General features: G+C 38.4%; 1 protein-coding gene across 3 annotated transcripts in view; it reads left to right on the top strand.

Moving 5' to 3' along the window:
* GRXCR1 (glutaredoxin and cysteine rich domain containing 1) overlaps positions 1-18,357 on the top strand; it is a gene marked incomplete at its 5' end in the record, with an annotated part of 283,593 nt that overhangs the window by 219,967 nt on the left and 45,269 nt on the right. For 2 of the 3 annotated variants that reach the window (XR_014296687.1, XR_014296688.1), the window contains one exon: positions 6,187-6,276. Coding sequence is in view for 1 of the 3 variants with exons in the window: in XM_082653740.1 (XP_082509866.1) it covers positions 6,187-6,429 (243 nt within the window). Of the gene's footprint in view, positions 1-6,186; positions 6,430-18,357 lie in introns of all 3 variants that reach the window. The other variant, XM_082653740.1, reaches the window with a different exon arrangement.

Below are 18,357 nucleotides of genomic sequence, written 5' to 3'. Positions count from 1 at the left end.
TCACAGTAGTGAAGCGCAAGAATGAGAATTCAAAAGGCGATTTGAAAGCAAGGGGGTTATTTATTTATTTAAATTTAATATTAAGAAGCATTCCAGAATATGCATACGGCTATAGAAGTTTACAGAGTAGCATGGAGAGGGAGAGAGAGAGAAAAAATTCCCGTCCTTTACAAGCCCCACGGCCCTGCTTCCAAAGGCATGTGTCTTCTGTTTAAAATGGTGGTCCCTGGAGCCAGTGGGTTGGCCCAATGCCTGATAATCAAGAAATAGGTCTAGTCCCGGTTTGCCTTCTGATATGCTGCATGGCTCTGAGCTAATCACTTCACCTCTTTGCCTTCAGACAGCAGAGAAGAGCTCTCTATACTTTGTCCATTTCAAAGGTATCCTTTTAGACAGGAAAACATTTACAGTGTCCCTCCTGTGATGTTACTTACTGTTAAATGTGGGCTCATAATTTAGTAAAGAGGCAGACCTCTTTAAATCGCCAGTATTATCTCATGGGCACTGAATTAGGCCTACATCAGTCTGTTTTGGCAACAACCTGATTCTGGGGCAGCGATATCAAACCAAGAGTGTGGTTCAAGCGTTCTGCTTGACTCAGTAGAAACCCCCAGACTTTGAAGGGTGTGTATCTGGGCTCCAATTTTCTAACTTTGCTGTAACTTTAACTCTGTCACCTTGTCTAGGACACTTATCCCGTCTGAGCCTAGGTTTCTAGATCTATAAATAAAGACCGTTACAGCATGTAAGTTATTGGGAGGATTAAGTGAACGTAAAGTTATTAGCATGATGTCTGCCATCGCCATTTAAAAATGTCACTTTTTATTATATTTTAAAGTTTTGTTTAAGACCTGAGTTCCTGGAATTGTCTGGAGGCCCAGATTTCAGGAGGCCTTGTCAAACCGGCACCAGGCTGTACAGTCAAAGGGGTCAAGTGGAAATAGCCCACTGGATCTGGATCTGCTCCAGCCCGGGGAGCTGGGTCTGCGCAGAGCTGATCCTCTGTCGGGGAGCCGTAGGGACTAATCCTTGGCCTGAATCACTGACAGTTCCAGTGGATGTGAGGCCTCCAGAAGTGTCCCTGGATGCCTAGGTGACTACAGAACTTACTGTTGACAGTGGCTATTGCCGGACAAGGTGCAAGCTGAGGACATACGTTGGCTACAAAGTAACCCCTTAGTCTTTTTTTTTTTTAAACATCTTTATTGGAGTATAATTGCTTTACAATGGTGTGTTAGTTTCTGCTTTACAACAAAGTGAATCAGCTCTACATATCCATATATCCCCAGATCTCTTCCCTCCTTAGTCTTGTTCACAGCAATTTCCGTCCCTTACCAACACATCTACATTTGCTGCAGGTTGTTGTGAGGCTTCGGGGCACCCCAAAGAGTCAGCTTTTTTAATCAACGGAAAGGAAGAAACGGCTTGCCTTTATTAACATCTAGGTCGGCTTTCTCAGAACAAGCGGGCTGCAAATCCCAGTGGCTTCTTAGCGCTGTCTCAGATGCCTCCATCCTTCATTACGCTATTCCCATGGTAACTCTCAGGAAGGGAGAAGAGGGACAGCTAACCACTGAGGGGCTATTTTTAGCTTTCTGGCCAAATGCTCTGACAAATCTGTTGAGGGAAAGAAAATGAGGCAAGTGTAGAAGAGGATTTCTTTTTCTAAAGACAATATCATTTAAAACTGATATTATGAAACTGGAAACAACCTTGAGGAATCATTTAACCCACTTCTACCTCTAGAAAGATCCACTTTCAAATCATATCAAAAAAATTGTTCAGTGAGATTATTTTTAGAAAATTTTACTTAATAGCCTATTCTACTAGATAAACTATGTTTCCTACCTTGAATTTACCCTGGATTCAATCTCAGTTTTCAGACCAAGGGAGTTGGGAATGAGACTGAGTACGATTGCTCAAGTTGTGGAATCACACAACCCTGGAGGCATCCTTCCTTTATTCTTTGCTAATAATGACAGTCTCTAGGTTTGTGCAGTGCACATCCTGTGCAACTATCTGCACTGGCCCTGCTTCACTTATTTATTTATTTATTTATTTATTTTGCGATATGTGGGCCTCTCACTGTTGTGGCCTCTTCCATTGCGGAGCACAGGCTCCGGACGCGCAGACTCAGTGGCCATGGCTCACGGGCCCAGCCGCTCCGCGGCATGTGGGATCTTCCCGGACCGGGGCACGAACCCGCGTTCCCTGCATCGGCAGGCGGACTCTCAACCACTGCGCCACCAGGGAAGCCCTGCTTCACTTATTTTTAAAATATGTAAACCCCTCCCATCCTCCTTAAAAGCCTTCAGGAACTTCTCATTGCTCTTAGGTTAAAGGCCATAGAGTGGCTATAAAATACAACATGATACTGATCCTACCTGCGTGTCCAGAATCATTCAGGATTCTTATAATTCTCCTTTGTGTTTCAGCAAATACCTTCTTTCAGAGTCTCAAACATGCCATCTTCCTCCATCTCAACATCTTTGCAGTTATCTGTGACTTTTTCCCCATGCGCTCTGCCTAGTTAATGCCTGTAACTCTTTCTTATCCTTTAAATCAGAGCTCAAATATCAGAAAACGCTTTTTCGACCTCTAAAACAGAAAAGGCCCTTCTGCCATAGCCTCTTCTAACAACTTGTGCATTTCCTTTGCATCACTTAACAGTTTGTAATTCTATATTGATTTATGTAACATTTTAGTTTTTTTATTACTTTAAACTATGAGCTCCAAGTCGTTAGGAATTATAATTTTTGCTCCCCATTATATATATAGTGCCTAGCATATGTTTGGCAAATTATTCTAATGACTGTATAAATGACTAGCAGTTATTTTAAAGGGACATAAACCCAGTTTCTCTAACAAGTCAAGCTGCCTATATGTGACTTCACCGGGGCTCCTCAAAAATATAATGTGCACCCAGATTTCCCAGAGAACTTGTTAAAGTGCAGATTCGGATTCAGTAGATCTGGGGTGAAGCTCATATGATTCTGCATTTCCAACTGGTATCCAACTAGCTCTAGAACTTGGTTGCACAGTGGAATTGCCAGAGGAGATTTCAAAAAAAAATCACTCTGGTGATTCTGATATAACTGGTATGTGCTTGGCCTGGGCTTTGGGGATTTTTAAAGCTCCCTAGTTTATTCTAATATCCAATCACTGATTCCAGGCAAAGCTCATCCTCAACAGTAGGCAAAGGGATATTTTTTGTTACCCTTTGCACTGAACAGCATCTAACGTGGCCACTTGATAAGGGTTCATGTTATTACTGTTTTTTAAATGTCTGTCTCTTAGAGATACACAGAAAAGTGGTACTAAGCATATGTTGTACGAGCAGAGAGAATCCTGTGTGAGAACAGAATGGCCCAATCTTAAATTTTCCCACTTCTTCACATGGGGAAATGTATTTCTTATAAAATATTTCAAAAGTAAGTGTACTATTGAAAAAAGTGGAACATTTTGGTAGAAACAAATGCAGTTACAGCAGTCTTTGCAGCCAGAGGAACAATGCATAATTACTCAGATAGTATCAGGAAAAAGAGAAGTTTGGTGCTCTTCCAAAAGCTGCAGCATTTACAGTGAGTTCCTTGATTCCCAGCTTGTTCATAATTGTGAATATGAAGAGGAACCAGAGGCTCTTGGGCATTTGGTTACTCTTTTTGAAGATCAATGCTTCTTAATCTAAAGCCTAGTAATAATCCTCTTTTCTTGTCATTAATTACATTGATATTTTCCATTGATTTATTTTTGCTTGTGGTCTTAATCTTAAAAATTCCACAATGTGGAGTGTAATATCTTTGCAGTGTATAACTCAGCACACAGTACTATGTTTTAAGCCCTACACTAGTTGTTTTCTTAATCTTCTCAGCAAACCTATTAGGTACCTACCACCACTATTATCACATTTTACAGATGAGAAAACTGAGGCTAAACAGCTCATTAGCTTCCCAAAGACAGAGATGGCCAGAGACAGAGTCCAGGTATATCTGATATACCTCCCTGGGACTCTCTCCTTTCCAGTGTTATAAATTAGCAGTATATAGGCCAAATTCAGCCTTCAGATATTTTGTCCAGGGGTCTCAATACATTTTTAAATGGGGTGCCACTATTTAGAATGCAGAAAATTTCCTATAAAAATCCAGATTTCAAGTTTATATTTACAATAATCATATCTGACGACACTGAGTGACATTCCTGAAGCTTGCCTGAAGCTGAGTTATGTTTTTCCCTTTCAAATGACACTCTCCCTGCTTCTCACTAATATCTTATTTACTCCTGGTCTGCTCCAGCATTTATGACACCTGCTTGGCCCCTCCAGGCCTCTGGTTTTCAACTTAGCTTCTACACTCTATTGAGGAAAGAAAAGATTCTTACATCTTTAATACATTTTACCATTAGGAAAAAAAAAATGTCCAGTCTCTCGGTGAAGTGGAGACCACTGCATAGCCGTTTCCATCACTTCATATCTTTCTAGAACTATCTGTATTTGCATCTGGCAGAGTGGTCTGATTTCTTTGAGTACAAAGTGGTGAAGCTTAGTATCTTACCTTCTGGTTCTAGTATTTAGCCATCTGGAGTGGTTTCAAATCAAAGTTTTGATTTCACAGGAGTTTATAAGTTGTGTGGTTGTCTTTCAACAACTGTAGCACTGTGGAGACTCACGTATCCCTTGATCTCACGGTATATAGTTGGGTTCTGTTCAGTCTCCTTCAAATAAGGCTATAATAAAGAGGAAGAGGGTGATGTCACCCTGGTGATGTCAGGACCTAGCTGATAAGGCCCTCGCAGTGCTGGCAGGGTTTGAATGCAGTCACTGATTTCTGATGCAGCAGGAAACATAGACAAAAAGAGATTCTCTCTTTAGGAGTCTTCACCTTGGTTTTGAGAGTTGCTTGCCTCCATTTTGAGAGTGTAAGCTAAGCCTCCAATTGCTTACACTCCATTGCAGTGTACTGTTTCCTTGTTTCCTTTTTATGCCTGGCTTTGACCTGCTGCCCACCTTGATATTGGTTTCTATGCACTCTCTCTGAGCCACTATATCTTCTGTTCCTCACGGCAGAACCTTCTCACTGCACACGGGAGCCTGTCATTCAACAGAGCTCATGCACCCATTGTATGCCTCTTAAATCTCAGAACAATCCTATGATATAGACCTTGTTATTCCCAGTAAATTTTGGCTCAAAAAAGCTGTAAAATTTGGTAAGTTGATGAGTAGAAGAATTTTCAAATGGTTAAATGCTAACTTTGTCTATTCTGTTCCATGTTCTGCTTTGGGTACAAGAGGCAGCTATTGTAGTTGAATGATGTCTACAAAACATGAGAAAAATAATTCAACCATTCCTTATTTCACCACATGGCATGCCATGTGAGGCATCATCAATTTTAAGATATGCCAATTACAATGGAATATTACTCAGCCATAAAAAGAAATGAAATTGAGTTATTTGTAGTGAGGTGGATGGACCTAGAGTCTGTCATACAGAATGAAGTAAGTCAGAAAGAGAAGAACAAATACCGTATGCTAACACATATATATGGACTCTAAAAAAAGAAAATGGTTCTGAAGAACCTAGGGGCAGGACAGGAATAAAGATGCAGACGTAGAGAATAGACTTGAGGACACGGGAAGGCGGAAGGGTAAGCTGGGACGAAGTGAGAGAGTGGCATGGACATATATACGCTACCAAATGTAAAATAGATAGCTCGTGGGAAGCAGCCGCATAGCACAGGGAGATCAGCTCAGTGCTTTGTGACCACCTAGAGGGGTGGGATAGGGAGGGTGGGAGGGAGATGCAAGACGGAGGGGATATGGGGATATATGTATATGTATAGCTGATTCACTTTGTTATACAGCAGCAACTAACACAAAAATGTAAAGCAGTTGTACCCCAATAAAGATGTTAAAAAAAAAAGATATGCCATTATCTGATACGCCATTGGGAACAGAAAAAATACAGTCAATTAAATTATGTCATTTAAATTATGTTGATTGTCATCCTTATTGCAATTACAGATGTTCTAAAGTATAAAGACATGTCTTAGAATTGACAAATATGGTGCTTATTCAACTTTTATTGCAGGCCTTTAATGTGTAAGACGTTGGCTGAAATGTTAATTGTCTTAAAATAAAGAGATGTAAGAAAGCAAATGCCAAAATATTTACACTATAATATTTTCCTACAGCAACCATCCATTGAACTAGAATTTGACCGCGTAGTGATTTATACGACTTGCCTTCGTGTGGTACGGACAACCTTTGAAAGGTGTGAACTGGTAAGAAAGATCTTCCAAAACCATCGGGTAAAATTTGAAGAGAAAAACATAGCTCTGAATGGTGACTATGGAAAAGAATTAGATGAACGATGCCGACGGGTTTCTGAAGCTCCTTCGCTTCCTGTCGTGTTCATCGATGGCCATTACCTTGGGGTGAGTATCTGCTAAGGAAAATCTTCTTTTTTATTGAACCCAACCAGTGTTGATAGAAAGCTATAAGGCTATGACAAGGCAACTTGCATCATAGCTACCAGCATACTAGCTATTTTTTTAAGTTCAATCCAAAGGGTTTGAAGCACTTATTTCTATCCTAAATGATGTGTTGCCACAGTGTTCACCCCTGCAGGGTCATGGTGAGATGAAATCAGCATGAAATTGCCTTTTTGAATAGAAATACAGTTTTTAAATGTTTAGTTGACTTGAGTTTTGCATTGTGAAGCTTGACATGTGGGATAAAAACTTTTTTTTTTTTTTTTTTTAGTGCAGGCAAGAAAAATGGGATATATGAGATATCCATTTGTGAATTCTCCTATACCCCATTATCAAACATTCAGTTTCCTACTTAATGAAACTAAGAGGACAGTCGTGAAATGAAATCAATAAGAAATGGGGCCCGGAGCCAGAATTTTAATCTGCTTGTTTAAAATGATTCTTGATTTTGGTAATGCGAGAACGTGAGACACAAATGCGGGCTTACGGGCGAGCAGAGAACTCCCAGAGCAGCAACAAAACATGACTGCTTCCTTGCTCTTTGAATAGCACGGTTAGCATCTTTAACCCCCACTGATCTATGAACAAGCTTCATCAGTACGAAGCCCAAGAAGGGGGGCTTTGGAGAGTGCAGTTTGGAAAGAGAGAGAGCAAAGGGACACCAGCAGTTGAGGGGGGTGGGACTGACTACAAGGTCACTGATCAGAGAACAAAAAGCGGCTGTCAACCAGAGATGGATCCTTGCATCTTGGTTTCATTTCAAATCTGGTCTTAACCTTCAGCTTCCAGGGAAGGTTAGAAAAAGCCAGAGCAGGAAATGCTCCTGTTTGTTACAGGGAGCTTGTGTCCTGATATCCTGTCTAGAGCCATGGCTGTTAGAGGCCGCCTGTCATCTTACGGAAAGGTTAATGCAGAGAAGCCATGATTCAGTAGCTATGACGTTATGCAATCTTACTTTTAACCAGAGCTGGACACAGATAGATTCTGAACTAGAAGTATTTTGATTCAAGTATTGAGCCTCTTATCTTATACTTCAACATATACCCTGAGGTCCCAGAAACCCATAACAATGGCAGTGATAAAAATGACAGAATGAATGAATGAATGAATAAATAAATAAATTTTAAAAAGTACTATACTATACTCTCAGCTTATATGTGTCATCTCATCTAGTCCTCAGGACCTAGAAATCAACTCTCTGGTGCACTGGTTAAGAGGCAAGACAGCTTTGAAGTCGGGCAGCATTGTTTCAAATTCCTGCTCTGCTACTTCTGATTCTGGGAAATTTATAAATCACTCTGTGCCTGATTTCCTCATTTGTAAAATGAAAATGATAATCATAATAGAACTTTTCTTAGGCTAATTTTGAGGATTTTACTGATATATACACTGTATATAGTGTGTGTGTGTATATATATATGTGTGTATGTGTGTGTGTATATATATATATATATACACGTACACACACACACACATAGCTGGGTAATTGGCAGGACCAGGACTCAAAGTTAGGTCTGTCCGATTCCCCAGACCCTTGCACTCTGACACATCACCTCAAGGAAAGTGATCTTTGCTAGTTTGTTTCCTGGTGGGTTCTTAGCACCTAGAACAGGGTTTGGCATAAAGTGCTCAAAAACATATGCTGAATGGATGTAGGAATGATGCTATATTGTCTCCTCATATTCTCTCCTTCTCTCCTGAGACATTCTTCCACAAGGAAAGAAAATCTCATAAACTCATCCACACTGCGGAGAAAATCACTGATAAGGGTTGTGGGTATTTGCATTGTAACCTGGGGGAAATTCTTCTGACAATGTAAGATGTTTTTCATTGTGGAATTTTAAGTTCTGTGAAGCTACACAATTAATCTTAGTGGGCGACTGCTTACTTACACAGGTACAAGGTGGGCCCCACCTGCTACTCTGCTCTCGACCAGGCTCATCTTCTTCCTACTTTTCAGTGTAACAGGCAAAATGCCTCTCTTGCTATTTGTCTTTAGGTTTCAGGGATAGGGGAGAGTGCAGCAGAGGAGGTAGGGTGCAGAGTTCTTTCTCGATTGCTTTGTCTCTGTGATCACTTTATTTACACACATGCCTAGAGGCAGAGGGATCACAGAGGTGCTACCTGCTGCTTCTGAAATTTGAAGCTAATTCCCCAGATCTGGAGAGAGGCCAGAGACGAGATTTTTTTCTTTTTTTTTTCTTATGAAAGGGGAATTGCTTCTAAATTTACAATTCAAAATGGAGATAAACACTCCAGAACAACTTATGTAACAAATTTCCCTACTACTACAGTAGCCCCTTTATTTAGATTCCAGTGCACAGTTGCAAATGGAGTACATTGCCAGAATTGTAGAGCCTTTTCCCTGCAGTGTTTGCACATCTGAAATGGAAGGATGCCCTCTGCTGGGTTTTGGCATGTGGTGAAGCATAATTTTGGGGGCGGAAAAGGAACTGATGTTGGTAGTTTCCTTAACATCTGTGATGATTTAAACAGTTACATGAAACCATTTGATTTAGTTTAAATTTAAATAAATGAGAAAATTCAAGATGTGTGAATCATCTGCACAAATACAACTGTCTTTAAGCATGGAGAAAAAGAAATAGACAAACAGAGCCAGAGAACGAAATAGACAGAGACACAGACAGAGGCATATGGAGGCAGAGTGCAGGAGACAGTGAGATGGGATGGAGAGAGGATGAGGACATTTCACAGCTCCCTAGTTTTACTGCCATCACTGCCATCAGACCCAGGGTGGGTGGTGCCAAGGGAATTCAGTTATTTTCACTGAACGGAAGCTATTAGGACTCCTTCTATGGACAAGAATGGAAGAACTGACAAGGATGCTCTTTTTGCCTGATGACTGTCTTCCCCAGCCAAACTAAAAACTCAAGATGGAAGCAAAGGAATAGTCAAGGGAAAGAAATGACTTTAGAAAACAAATCTACACTGCCCTGGGATGCTCAGTGGTGGAGGGAGAGAGATGGGGGGAGGAGCAAGTTCAGCTTGGAACTTACTTGGGGCAAGTGCCCTATTGTTTTGGCATCAGAAAAGCTTTACACAAAAAGATTGTGTTCCAACAGTTTGGACATAAATAATCTTAGAAATACCCGTAGGAAATGAGTTAGAAATAGTATCTTGATTATGGACCAACCATAAAACTGTACAGTAAGAGTTCACAAAATCCACGTTGGAACTGAGCTATGAAACGTGTAGAATGAATCCAAGTGTGGACTTCAGTAACAGAGGAAAGGCTGGTGATCTAGAGGGGTCTCTTAAATTAGCTGATATTGAGTTATGACTGCTTGATAATTCTATATCTATTTAAAGTACTGTTTTATTCAATTTAAGAATGAAGGAATTATTATTGAGCATAGATAGTAGACACACTAGAAATACAGACTCTAGGCATGTTTCTAGGGACTACTTCCGAAATTTCTCCAATTTTCCAATTACTTCCAATTTTCCCAGAAATGGGCCACCAAGGAAGGCTCTGCCACAGTCTGGAGGTGGTCAGCTCCAGTAACTTGCTGTCTTTACCATGGTCCACACCAGCAAAATGGATGACTTGTTCTCTGCCCTTCTTTCTACAAAATTCTCTTCCTAATAAAGTCTTGAGTGAGTGTATCTGTTTGTGGTTACTAAATAAGTCACATGTGAAAGCAGTGAGGGAAAATGGGAAATATGCTTTTTAGGTTTCTAGCCTCTATACACTGCTATACACTCTATAGCACAGGAAGACATTCTAGAAAGAGTCTGGATAGGTTACTGAGTGAGACAAACCACAGTATCTGCCAGATATGCTGTTTTCATTTATTTTGTTTTGTTTTAACCAGCTTTATTGGGGTATAATTTACATATAATAAACTACACGTTTAAATTATACAATTTGATGAGTTTTGACAGATGTGTACACCCATGAATCTACCAATACACAAAATATAGAGCATTTCCATAAGCCCCCAAATATTCCTCATGTCATTTAGCAGTTAATCCCTTCCTCCAACCCCAGTCCCCTGGCAAACATTGATCTTTCTGTCAATATAGTTTTCTGTTCTTCTGACGTCTTTGTCTGGTTTTGGTATTAGGATAGTGATGACCTCATCAAGTGTGTTTGGAAGTACTCTACCCTCTGCAGTTTTAAGGTCTGGTTCTGTTTAATCCTTGGTGTAGAGCATCATATCCATTTGACATCAGTTTTCTTTTATGTGAAGGACTTCTTACATACTACTATTGTAGTGTGGGTCTGCTGTGGATGAATTCTTTCACGTCTGAAAAGTTTTTCTTTCATTTTTATTTTTAAAAGATATTTTTGCTGGGTATAGAATTCTAGGTTGAAAGTTTTTTTTTTCTTTCAGTACTTTAGAGATGTTGCTCCTCTATCTTCTCATTCACATTACTTCTGATAAAAAATATGACCCCTCCCTTATCTTTGTTTCTCTGTTTGTGACATGTCTTCTCTGCCACCCCCAACCCCACTACTTTTAAGATTTTCTCTTTAGCACCAGATTTGGGAACTTCAATTATGATATGCCTTGGCATACTTTTCTTCATGTTTCTTTTGCTAAGGGTTCATTGAGATTCTTGGTTCAGTAGGTATATAGTTTTTTATCAAATTCAAAAAACTTTCAGCCTTTACTTTAAAAATATTATTTATATCTTCCTTTCTTTCTCTTCTTTTCAGAGGCTTTAATTACCTGCATATCAGGCTGTTTGAAATAATTCCATAGCTCACTTTATTTCATTTGGGATAGTTTCTATTGCTGTGTCTCCTGGACCCCTAATCTTTTCTTATATAATATCTAATCTTCTGTTAATCCCATCTCTGTATTTTTTATCTCAGATATTGTAATTTTTATCTTTAGACATTTGATTTCTTTAAAAAATGTATTTTCCATGTCTCACTTAATATGTTCAATATTTCTTCTAGCTTTTTGATCATATAATAACTTTTAATCTCCTTGCATGACACTTTCATTATCTGTGTCAGTTCTGGGTTGGCTTCAATTAATTGAAATTCTGAGTACTATTTTCCACTTCTTTGCCTTCCTGGTAATTTTGATTGAATTCCACATATCTGGTTGGATAAAAGTATTTTTTATTGGGATATTTTTGTATTCATATAAATATTCTTGGGCTTTTTGCTGAGATGCAGTCAAGTTACTTGGAAATCATTTGCTATTTTGGGTTTGTTATTAAGATTTTCTAGGCAGGGCCAGAATAGTGTTTAGTCCAAAGCTAAATATTCCTCAGAATGGGGACATAATCTTTTGATAACTTTACTCAATGCCCCATGAATTTTAAGGTTTTCCAGTCTGGCTGATGGGAACAGGCAGTATTCCCAACCGTGCCCCAGACACTGTCCCTTTTCATCCTTTCAGGTGGTTCTTTTGCTGGCCTTGAGTAGTTTCCTCACATGCATGTAATGATCATTTACTCTGTTGAACACAAGCTGGGCCCTCTGTCTATCTCCAGAATTCTCTGTAAAGCTGTTTACTTTCTGTCCTGTGAACTCTAGCTATCTTAGTTTCCTAGGCTCTCAGGTCTATTTCCTTAACTCAGGGAATCTACCAGGTTCTGCTTTAAATTCCCCTTTCCTGTATATAGCTTGGAAAAGCTATCATGATAGTAAGCCTGGGAAACTGTAGAACTCACCTCATTTGCTTCCTTCCTCTCAGAGGTCACAGTTCTTTGTGGTCTAATGTTCACTATCATGTAGACTATCCATTAAAATCATTACTGTTTATCAAAGTGAATCATCAAGTGGTCCACTTTTAGGCAGTATAACAAAGTAAAGTGACATTTTTCAGGCTGGGTGTGTACAGCATTTGTGAATTACATTTTTTTCTGAACAACAATGATTTATTTCTAAAAAAAAAAAATCCCTAAACAAACCACAACAAACCTTGAAGCCTTAAAAATTAAGGGTTTTATCTTTTCTCACATAAAAAATGTACAGGAAGATGCTCCTGGGAGGGTATAAAGTTCCATGATGTCACCTAGGACCACTTTCTATTTTATAGTACTTAGCACATGTCTTCTACCTTGAAGGTCTCCTGATGGACCTTATGGTCCTAATAGTTGCTGAAAGTATTGACATCATGCCTGCATTCCAGGCAGGATGGGAATGAGAAAGAAAAGAAAAAAGAGAAGGGCATCCTAGCTAAAGGAGTGCCCTTGTAAAGAGTTCTTCCAGAAATCTTACCCATCTTTGCATTTTATTGTTCACGTTTTGTTGCAAAGTAGACTGGGAATTGTGCTCTTCCAGAGGGACACATTGATATGTTGAAAAAAAAAGGTTTTTCTTAGAATAAATGAGGGATCATGGATATTGGGTAGGAAGTTAGTGTCTGCCACGCTGAACAAAACTCTTTTTGAGTAGTTGACTAGAATAAGCTCCTTCATGCTGTGTGTTTTACACTAATTGTTTCCTTGCACCAAGCAACTCCGTAGTATTCACTCTGTTAATGAGGGCTGCAGAGATGGTGGGAGGACTAATGGGAGGGAATCTTTGGTAAATTTGGTGTTTCTTTATGGGAATGTGTTATATGAAATTATAACTATTGTCATAAACCATCAACATAAAGTTAAGTGTTTTGTTAGGTCTTGAAACTATTCTGTCTTAAACCTCTTGAAAATATTTACCATATACTTGTGAGAAGTGGTTTTTAAGTGTTGGAGTCATATGCTTCTTTGAAAATCTGTTGAAAGTTATAGACCTTCTCAGTGTACATAGACACAATCTTCTTTAACTATCAGGGCTTTCTGAGAATGTATCCCTAGATAATTAACTTTTCATTAAAAGGAGTACTTTGGAGATGGTGCCTACTGAAGTGTACCCCACTTCTTGGTCGCCTTTGAGTATTTTATCTAGTAAGCGACCCACTTCACTACAGGTAATTACCATTGTATCTAATTTTGATTTTTTAGCATTTAATTGTGGAATAGGTGAATTTTAGATCTTTATCTTCTCTTCCTTGTTCTTTGCAAGTCATATTTTTGGTCATTTCCTTGATCATTAACAATTTCAACAGAGATCTGGATGAGAGAAGAATCCCCTGAGCTTTCAAATTTACCCCTTTTCCTTGGATCTTATTTGGTAGTAGACACAGCACATATTCAATCTTCAAGCCTCCTTATTCAGGGTCATGAAATATTTGTTTCTGGCCTGTTCACTCTACTTCAGAAAGTATGGGATGGGGAAGTTTGGAACCTAAGCTTTAAGTCAGGTTCTTGGAATTTAAATGAAGCAGTACTACTCTGTCATGTGATTGCTTCCTTGTCCTTTTTCCTGAATATCTGAGGATAGTTTTTAATAGCAACAACAATGACAATGATAGTAAAAGCTAACTTGAATGATACACTATGCTAAGCTTTCTACATGTATTATTTCTTTGAATAATATATTAAAATAAAAATGTCAATAACACCCCTCTCATCTCTCTCACCCCAAATTTTGTTAGAGAAATTAAGAAACTTAGAGAGGTTAAGAAAATCTTTAAATACCTTCAGATCATAAGGCAGGATTCAAATTTAGGAGTGCCCAACTCTAGAGCTCAAACTCTTTAAATTTGAGTCATAAAGTTCCTTAACCCTTATCTCCAATAGCTTTCAACTCCACTGTTTAGCAGCATATTTACATCCTGAATTACTTCATCACTTAAAAACACTCCACATTCAAGATCTTGAACTTAGAAATGTCTTGCTCTGACCATAATTTTCTGTCCTTCAATCTCTCCCCTTTGTCTCTCTATTGAACTTGCTCCGTCATCATTGGTATTGTTTATACTTTCTCCCTTTCCATTTCTCTGAGCTTATAAGCACACTTTTGGCTTCACTTGTTTCCCTACCATTCTGTATTCAGGAATATAATAATATCCAGTCTGTTAAGACTTGGCGGACCAGCTCTCTTAACTTTCCACATTTATCAGTTCCTAGTCCTATGCAACTCCCTCTGTTTTTCTTCTCTCATTCCAGCACGTCAAGGGCATTATTGGAGAAAATCTCAAAATTATAGTGAAGAAGTCTACAACAAAATTGTATCAGCATTATCTAGGCCCATTATCTAATATGCCTGGTAAGATCTTGTTGGCTTTCTGTTGTGGTCCACATAACCAACTGCTTTAAATGTTTTCTAATTTCCCCCAAACAGAAGTCTCACTGCCATCTCCTGTTCGCTCTTTTTCACATCCGTTATTATCTTTCACTTTTTCCAGTCTTCAAGTCTATTTATAGCTACAATCTTGTAGGGTATGTTATTTTTTTAAAAAAGATATTTTACTTCAACATTAAAAAAAAACACAGAAAATTTCTTCAGTATTAATTTCTTATTCCAATTCTCTGGTTTTGATAAATGACCCCACAATTCTCCCAGTCACTCAGACTCCACATCTCAGTTTTCTTTGACTCCACATCTCTCTCTTTCACTTGCCAAGATTTACATTGTATCCTATGAGATCTCAGTTTTCACATTTTGGGAGCTCCTCCTAGAAAGTAGTGACAAAGCAAAGTAGAAGCAGACATCTGGATATAAGAGTAAGCTCTTTGTCTTACTGGTATGGATGTTAGTCAAGTTGTTTAATCTCTCTAAGATGAAAATAATAAAATACTGATGACTGGGTATTTTGAGAATTAAATGAGATGAAGCATAAAAACAGTGCCTGGAACATGGCACACATTAAGTAATTCTTTGCTAATATTATTATGGCAAGAGCTTTAAAGAAAGCTTACATTTAAGGTCTAGAGGTGGAAAGAGATGGAGAGAATAAAGAGAATTAAGATAGGATTGGATCAATAAGTCATGAAAGGAGAAAAGGTACAGAGTCTTATTGAGTCCACCCTCACTTTTTAATTGTCCAAGTAGTCTGATTTGTGGTGGCAGGATGCCGCACAGCATTTGAACTTCTGGATAGTGGTAATGTTTTTAATATGAAACAAGCATCAAGGTCATGTTTCAGATACTAGTTTCATGTGAGCTGTTACGTGGGCTATTAGAGATATTCCATCACCATTCATGATACTTTTCTATGAATATTAAACATAATTATTGAAATAGTGTTATATTTTTCATTTTTAATACCAGGTAATTAACAATGCTATTTAAAATATATTAATAATAGTTTATAACATATGAGATTTAAAAATTATTAACAACATACTTATTTCCTCTTAAAATGAAACAGAAGACTTACATATAAGACAATATACCATCATTGTAAGACACTATACTGTCATCAATTTTTCCTTACAATATGAAACTTTGATTTTTTCCCCCTCTCTCTTTTTAATAGTAAATCTAATTTTACCTTTATTCAACTCACAGTGAATTTCATTATATTAAAGCATGAATAGGTGACATCTGATTTGCTCTTTATTTCTAGAACAAAACTAATAAATTTAACATGTGTGCCCAGCTAAGAAGTAGAGGGGGTGAAAGAGTTAATGCTTTACATTCTTCTGTTAGCACCTCCCCTCTCATATTCTCTCAGATTAAGACCAAGTTGGGAAACTGGTGGGACAACTATTAAGATGAAGTTGCAGAAGATCTACTTAATTATTAGGCTTTGTAAAGACAAATGTGATAGATAGATGCACGCAGGAGTTTCATACAGAAGCATAGAATCTTGGATTTGGAAGGAACCTTAAATGTCATCTTGTGTAATGTTCCTCCTCTCAGTGCAAAATTCTTTCTACCATATCCCTGGGCAAAGATGAACAATCTTTGAACACACCCAGAGACAACAACCTCATGAGAGTTCAAGCCAACCTATCATACTGTAGTACTCCTGTAAATATTAGAAAGTTCTTTCTCATGTTGAGAACAAACCTGCATCTAACTTCCTTCACCCATTGGTCTTAGTTCTTCTACCTAGAGTAATTCGAATGGAAACTATTCCCTCATCCTCTTAACTAAAACTTCAGGTGCAAAAATGTTGGCAAGTTTTCTCCATGGGTTCTTTAAAACTTACTCTTGTCGCATGATTATCTGAGCTTCGACATCATAATTATTCTCCTTAAGACATATTCTAGTCTTCAAGTGCAGCACCCAAAACTAGAAGCAATCTTCTAGATGATTATCTCCCCGAATAGGATCTCTATCCCTCTATTAATGGAGCCTAGATTTACTTTAAGCATCTATATTATACAATTAATTATACTGAGTCTGAGGCCAGTTAAAAGACTGGTGTAACTTTCGTGTGAACTATTTCTCAAGTGAACTCCTAATACCCTTGGTTTTTGGATGCATTTTACTAGGTCCCAAGACCTGTCTTCCATGGATGTGTGGTTAATAGGCAATAATTAATATCACAAGAAATAACATTTTTTTTCTGTGAAACATAGCCTATGATTATTTTATTTTATTTTTGTATACAGCAGTTTCCTATTAGTTATCTATTTTATACATATTAGTGTATATATGTCAATCCCACTCTCCCAATCCATCCCACCACCACCGCCGCCCCCTCCGTCTGCTTTCTCCCCTTGGTGTCTATACGTTTATCCTCTACATCTGTGTCTCTATTTCTGCCTTGAAAACCGAATCATCTGTACCATTTTTCTAGATTCCACATATATGCGTTAATATAAGATATTTGTTTTTCTCTTTCTGACTTAATTCACTCTGTACGACAGTCTCTAGGTCCATCCATGTCTCTACAAATGACCCAATTTCATTCCTTTTTATGGCTGAGTAATATTCCATTGTATATGTGTACCACATCTTCTTTATCCATTCATCTGTTGATGGGCATTTAGGTTGCTTCCATGACCTGACTATTGTAAATAGTGCTGCAATGAACACTGGGGTGCATGTGTCTTTTTTTTTTTTTTAACATCTTTATTGGAGTATAATTGCTTTACAATGGTGTGTTAGTTTCTGCTTTATAACAAAGTGAATCAGTTATACATATACATATGTTCCCATATCTCTTCCCTTTTGTGTCTCCCTCCCTCCCACCGTCCCTATCCCACCCCTCTAGGTGGTCACAAAGCACTGAGCTGATCTCCCTGTGCTATGCGGCTGCTTCCCACTAGCTTTCTATTTTACGTTTGGTAGTGTATATATGTCCATGCCACTCTCTCACTTTGTCACAGCTTAGCCTTCCCCCTCCCCATATCCTCAAGTCCATTCTCTAGAGGGTCTGTGTCTTTATTCCCATCTTGCCCCTAGGTTCTTCATGACATTTTTTTTTTTAGATGCCATATATATGTGTTAGCATTCGGTATTTGTTTTTCTCTTTCTGACTTAATTCACTCTGTATTACAGACTCTAGGTCCAACCACCTCACTACAAATAAATCAATTCCGTTTCTTATTATGGCTGAGTAATATTCCATTGTATATATGTGCCACATCTTCTTTATCCATTCATCTGTTGATGGATACTTAGGATGCTTCCATGTCCTGGTTATTGTAAATAGAGCTGCAATGAACATTTTGGTACATGACTCCTTTTGAATTATGGTTTTCTCAGGGTATATGCCCAGTAGTGGGATTGCTGGGTCGTATGGTAGTTCTATTTTTAGTTTTTTAAGGAATAGCATATGATTTTTAATGACTGTCACTCTCTTTCTGTAAGCAATTCATCTGGTGCTAGTACCATTCCTTAGATCAGGAAGCAATGAAGTTACCAGATATCTCAAACTTCCATCTCCAGAGAAATATGGTCATGGGACTGGAACAAACCATAGCCAAAGTTTGGGCACTATGATGGAAGTAATTGTATCAGTTAGCTTTTGCTATGTAAGGAACCAACCCAAAACTTAGTGGCTTTAAAGAACTGTTTTGTAGACTGCAGTGTTGGCTGGACTTGGCTGTCTTTTGTGGTCTTCTGGTGGCTTGGCTAGTACTGGGTGGTCTAGGATGACTTCT

The sequence above is a fragment of the Grampus griseus genome (assembly GCF_964374135.1).
Source record: "Grampus griseus genome assembly, chromosome: 4".
NCBI lineage: Eukaryota > Metazoa > Chordata > Mammalia > Artiodactyla > Delphinidae > Grampus > Grampus griseus.
The sequence above is the reverse complement of the archived record's forward strand: the minus strand, read 5'-3'. Positions and strand labels throughout refer to the sequence as shown.